The sequence below is a fragment of the Sturnira hondurensis genome, unplaced genomic scaffold, assembly GCF_014824575.4.
Source record: "Sturnira hondurensis isolate 20B ecotype Veracruz unplaced genomic scaffold, ASM1482457v3 Scaffold0000880, whole genome shotgun sequence".
Classification (NCBI taxonomy): domain Eukaryota; kingdom Metazoa; phylum Chordata; class Mammalia; order Chiroptera; family Phyllostomidae; genus Sturnira; species Sturnira hondurensis.
The window spans coordinates 14828965-14835304 of record NW_028073511.1 but is presented as its reverse complement, the minus strand read 5'-3'; the positions used below and the strand labels follow the sequence as shown (position 1 = coordinate 14835304).

At 37.2% G+C, this 6340-nt stretch overlaps 1 protein-coding gene and 1 pseudogene across 1 annotated transcript in view; both read right to left on the bottom strand.

Annotated features, from left to right (window-relative positions):
- Nucleotides 1–1004: 1004 nt before the first annotated feature.
- Nucleotides 1005–6340, bottom strand: part of GFRAL (GDNF family receptor alpha like) — a 76283-nt gene continuing 70947 nt past the window's right edge. Inside the window, exons 6-8 of the mRNA XM_037056631.1 lie at nucleotides 1800–1852; nucleotides 1449–1574; nucleotides 1005–1163 (exon numbers count right to left, since the gene is read on the bottom strand). Of these exons, the coding sequence (XP_036912526.1) occupies nucleotides 1005–1163; nucleotides 1449–1574; nucleotides 1800–1852 (338 nt within the window). The remainder of the gene's footprint in view (nucleotides 1164–1448; nucleotides 1575–1799; nucleotides 1853–6340) is intronic.
- On the bottom strand, nucleotides 4258–4357 carry LOC118994491 (uncharacterized; annotated as a pseudogene).

The window sequence follows — 6340 nt, the reverse complement described above, 5'->3', positions numbered from 1 at the left end:
GAGTAATTCAAGATGCTCTGTATACATCTAATCAATCTCTCTACTAACTTCTTCCATTGCTTTTTCCACCAGACAGGCCCTGGGCTCCACACCCCTTCTGACTTTTGTTTCAGTGGTGTTGAGTTCAGCCACTCTCTATTGAAATAGTCTTGCCTATGTTCTCTCTGATTGTTTAACTTTGTCCAGTGCAAATTTTACATGGACAGAGATACCCAGTATGCAGCATTTCAGACCTTTTTCTTTAACTTAGCTACATGCATTTAAGGTCCCTCTTTTTTGTGTGACTTGATTTTTTTGTCATAATGTTTTATTTTATTTTTTTATCATGGTTACTTCAACCATGGATCTACTGAAGGACATCTTTGCTCCTTCCAATTGTTGGCAATCAAGAATAAAGCTACTATAAACATACACAGACAGCAGGTGGGTGTTTCCCTTGCCCAGGTTGATTCGGCTCTGGTGAAACCCAGATTAATCAACTTTTGGGAAAACTGTTTCCTTCAAAGGAAGGCTTTTGTTAAGGAGAACAGAGCCCTCTGGCTTTAATTCAGAATGGTTATTTTTCTGTTCTGCCTGCTGGAAGTACAAGGGGCTTTTTATTTGCTCTTCACCTTGAAAGTTTGGTGGGGCTTCTGGTCCTAACAAAAACATAGAGTGTGGAGGCCCTCCCCTACCTCCAAGATAGGGCCCCCCGGAGGCATTATCTTTCAAACTAGGCAATGCTTAGTTTTTAGTATTCCTCCCACTTTCTGGCTCTAGCAACGCTTTCTCTTTCTGATGATCTGTTGTTGTTGTTGTTGTTAGTATTTACTAGTGGATCAGAGTTTATTAAGTAAGGAGAGGAGAAGTTGGGGCAGAGTTAGAAGACTGCAACACCCAAACAGATCCGACCCTGCGATTGTTGGGCAAAAAAAATCTGTGTGTTACTTGATTGGTCACTTCCTCCCCATTGAAACAAGAGCTTTTCAGTGGAGAAGTGGGGATGAATCTAGTGGCAAGACCAGTCACCCTGTGGTTGCTTTTGGGGCTGGGTGCGATCTCAGGAGAGCTTTCGAGTCCAGGCTGTGGGCTCGGGATCCAGACTTCACAGTGGATGCAGCCAGACCACGAAGGCCTGAGTGTGATCTGGGTGTCCAGATGAGCTGAAGGCACTGGCTCTGACCCTGGTGGAATTAGAAGAGGCCGTAGGTAAGAGCCCCAGGCAGCCTGGGTACCATAGGGTTCTCAGGAGTCTTTGTGAAGGAAAATTTCCTTGGAGCTTTCCACATTGCTGTAGACATTGAGGCCAAAGCCTCACTGACTGGGGGCTGCGATGATTCAAAGGGTGCCTCCGGAGGAGTCACAGGGCCAGGAGCCGCCAGGCCTAGGGCAACAGCAGCCGGGGAAGATGGGCAACTGTGATTCTTTGTATTTGCCTATCAAGTTTTCAGGGCGGCACTAGGACTTACATTCTCCGATGGATCTAAGAAGAGTTGATTTTCAAATTGTTCAGCTTTCTTCTTGTTGTAAGGAAGAAAGTCATTACTTCCAAGCTTGTTACATGTCTGAGCAGAAATCGGAGGTCCTGACGACATCTAAACAACAAAAACACTGTAAACATTAATGAGACTCATACTATATTCCTTAAACATATTAGCCGTATGTTTATGTAAATTAAATCAGTTCATAATACAAAATGCCATTTCAAATGATGAGCCAAGTTTTTCTTAAGAATGCATGAGTTCACTAAGGAAACATTTTTAAACTAAAAATATGCTCCTGTGGAAGTCAGAGTATCTTCTTGATAAGTATTAACCCACCCAGGAACTAGTTATATGACCTTTATCTCTGTGAGCGTGAAAGATTTTCTTTCCTATGAAATCAAGAGAAAAAAATTAATTCTATGTTTTCTAAAGCTGTGGGAAATGGTAAGGATCCATTAGTTAGTGCATGTAATGTTCTCATATGCTATCATTTCCAGGGACAACCTATTTAAGAACTTGTCCTATTTTACTACTAAATACTCTTTTAAGAATGACTACACTGCAGACAACTGTACTTGAATGACAATAAAATAATTTTTAAAAAATGACTACAGTTAAAATTATTTCCTTGATTTTCAGCTCCACTTTTATTTATTTATTTTTCGAATTCTCCTTGGAGATAGTTCAGTCAGCACTTTTAGTATTTACAGACCAAACTAAATATAGATGGATAAAAAAAGGTTAACACAGAAAAACAAAACGTTTAGAAGAAAAATAGATCAGGCATTTAAACTCATAGCTAGGAAAATTACATGAAGCCCTTGGGTTATATACAAAAGAAAGAAAGAAAAAAGAAAATAAGATAGAACACCGTGGATCACTTCACGGCACTATTTTAAAACCCCAAAGGTTTCCTCTTGGGAATAATAACCCTAAATGTATTCATAACTTTAATAACCTTAATCTACCCTAAAATGTGATTCATAAACATTTAAACCACATTTTTTGTAGTATCCACTTGATGCAGGGAATCAGTGGCAGAGGATAGTATTATTTACTTACATTCTGTTGTAAAAATAAGTCTACTCGCAAGTATATTTTGTCTCAGTGAGTTTCTTATTTTTACCTTTTCTTCCTTTTTTGTTTATTTGTTTCAGGGTTGGGGTGTTGAGGGGAGCATTGTTATTTTGACCATTTGAGAAATTGCTAATGAGTTTGGTGGTAATAGAACCTAAAATTAAACATTGATTGTGTGGGAAGATGAGTGGCTTTGGACTCCTCTGAACATCAAAAATGCTGAACTGAATTGTATATTTAACTTCCACACACAGATCATGCAACATAAAATTCAAATTTACCCTTGCGATACACATATTAGAAAAACATATTTTTCAGATTATACAATCAACACTCAGTTTTTTGCTCTATTATCTGTGTACATTGGACTGTTTTCAAATAACAAACATGGCATATTAGAACTTATTTTTATTCCTTCAGGCAAATATTACTTAGGGTATTAGAAAAATTTAACAATTTAAAAGAACTAACCAATTTTCCCTTCAGTCTGAATTTTTTATCATGATTTACATTTTATTTATATTGAGAAGAGGGTCATTAACTGGCAATCTCCATATTTTAAAAGAAAAAGCAGTAGTGAGTTAGAGAAAAGAGCAGTAAAGGCACATGAGTGGAGGACCCGTGGGCACAGATGGACTATAGGAGCCTGAGGGAGGGGTGGGGAGAACAATGGGAAGAGTGGGGGATGACTCTAAGTGAACAACGATAAATTAAAAAACTAAATTGAAATTGAATGTTAAATAGCGCATATTATAGGACATTTCAAATTCAGCTAACAAAAAACCTTTCGTCATACTCCATTCTGCAGTAAAGGAGATTGCTAACTTACACTGTACACCCGGGCATTACAATGCTGACTGTGCATCACTAGTTGGGTTCTTTGGAATTATATATCTTTCCTTAATGACGCTCGAAGGGATTTGTTAACTCATTACTTTGGGACTACATCGAAAAACTAGGATGAAATAAAAAAAAAGAACATACCAAAAAATGTGATGTTGTTCATCAGAATGTTGTAATATATGATGTACAATATGCTAGATAGTATATGTAAATAACAACATTTAGAAAGTAAATAAATAATTATATATGTAAAATTATTTTTTAAATCATAGTGCTTATATTTACTTCCAGCATCTCCTTTAAGACTCATTAGTCAGCTTTTTCACCAATAATAAAAAAACTACCAATTTTTTTAAAAAATTGTTGTTCAAGTACAGTTTTCTGCCTTTTCCCCTGACTTTAGCCCAACACCCCAGCTCTCCCTATCTCCTTCCCTTGTTTTTATTGCCCCTTGTTATTGTCCATGTGTCCTTTATACTTGTTCCTACAAACCCTTCCCCTTTTCCCCTGAAATTCTCTCCCCTCTCCCCTCTGGTCACTGTCAGCCTGTTCTCTCTTTCAGTCTTTGGTTATATTTTGCTTGTTTGTTTGTTTTGTTGTTTAGGTTCCTGTTAAAGGTGAGATTACATGGTATTTGTCTTTCACCACCTGGCTAATTTCACTTAGCATAATGCTTTCCAGTTCCATCCATGATGTTGCAAAGGGTAGGAGTTCCTTCTTTCTTTCTGCATAGAATTCTGCATACAATTCCATCATGTAAATGTACCATAGTTTTTGGATGCATTCATTTACTGATGGGGACTTAGGTTGCTTCCACCTCTTGAGTGTTGTAAATTGTGCTGCTATGAACATTGGGGTGCATAGGTTCTTTTGGATTGGTGTTTCAGGGTTCTTAGGATATAATCTTATCAGTGGCGATACTAATCTTCTCTGTATCATTCTAATTTTATTATATGTGCTGCCGAAGCAAGCACGCACACATACACACAAAAACCACCAAATCTTAATGGCATAAAACAATTAACATTTATTCCTTGAGTTTATTACCTGAGTTTGGCTTTAACTCTTCTGGGTTTAACTGAGGAATTCTCGGCCGCATTTCTTTGGACCTATCTCAGTTCTGCATGTCTTTTCATTTTGTTATGATAACAGAAAGCCAGCACTCAAGGATGGGTCCAAGCGGCAATGCATAATCAAGCTATTCAATGACATTTGTAATTATAGCATAGACATATTATATGCCATACCCATTTTCATGCCCTTGGCTGAAAACAATTCTATGGCTAGCCCAGAAGCAATGGGTGGGAGAAATATATTTTTCCTGCAGAGAAACATGGCAGAGAAGCAAGGAACTTAGAGCGTGAACAAAGTGTGAGTAAGTATAAAACAAGAATTAGTACAATTTGTTGTAAAACAGGTCTTAGCTGAAAATAATACTGGTATGATATTGTGCAGTGTTTTTCTTCCACAGGTTGTTCTACTTTTTTGTAAAAACACGTTTTTGTCTACAATACTGTTTATTGCCTTTTTTAAAAATAAAAATAACAGAGTGCTCATTGCCTCAACTCTAAGTCCTTCTGTATGTTTTGTTGCTTTTGTATGCCTCTTTCTCTTCCTGTGGCTAATGTGTTCACATGTGCAAAAGTGTGCACACATGTACATATGCACATAAAACACACATCTGGAACAGAAGATCATTTGACATTTTAAATATTCTTTATAAAAACATTCCTGGCTTTGCATCATGGCATGATTTTTCTAATTCTCTCTCAGTGCTGCTATGCTGATACTCTATTTTGTCTCTGAGCTGTGCAAGACACTGGCAAAGTAGTATAATCTGCCCTTTTTGGGATGCATGGTACGAAGTTGTTTCCACTAATATGACAAGAAAAAATTACTCCACTGTACAGGAGTCCCAAATTGTATTATATTACCAGTATTAAATATCAATTTTTTCCTTTAATTAAAGCTATCTGTTAAACCATTTGACAACCATCTTGATTTATGCTAAGAAAAATGAATAATTGTAAACTGGATAGAACATTATAGAACCAGAGAACTAGATTGTTGAGTAAATCCCGGAAAGACTGATTGCCGCCCCCACCCCCGCAAAAATCCACTGGAGCGGTCCATGGTACTTGGGTGAGATGAATCGTTCAAATACGGGATATTGTGCAGTCAGGTGGAACCAGAGCTTAACCTATTAAAATATGCACACACAGATTAATGTGATGCATTAAGTTGCATTAACTGTATATCCTAAGTATATCACAGGCTGCTGAGTTTTAGCTATTCCTGATATTCAACGTAAAGGCCAATCGCTGGTGTTAAAAGCATTATACAGTTTTCATCATTTTTTGCTGATATATTGCTTATAAAATGTCCAGAAGAGACGTGTTTGTTCTCTGGGGACAGAAATCAACTTTATCCTAGGTGAGATGCATTCAAGGCATATTTATTAAACTTGAATCAGATAATTTTCTCTGGGAAATTAAAGCTACTTTGAGCAGTACCATTCTCTGCATGCAAGTGTTTTTTAAAGGTATTTTTATTACATTTATTTGGGTTATGTTGCTTAGTAAAATTATATAGTTTTATAACTCTACATCACCTGGCTATTGTATTGTGTGTTCAGCACCCTAAGTGACGACTCTTTCCATCATCATTTATCCCCCTTTATCCTCTCCTGCTTCCCCCATCCCCACTTCCCTATGGTCATGACCAAACTGTTGTCTATGAGCTTGCTTTTCTTTCTTTTCTGCTTAATCCTTTCATTTTTTCCACGCAGCCTCCCTAACCTCTCCTATTGAAAGTTGTGAGTCTGTTTTTATTTCATTTGTTACTTAATTTTGTTCAATAGATTCCATGTATATTATTTCATTTAGCATAATACTCTCCAGGTCAATCCATGCTGTCCAAAAGGTAAAATTTCCGTCTTTTTGCAGCTGAGTAGTATT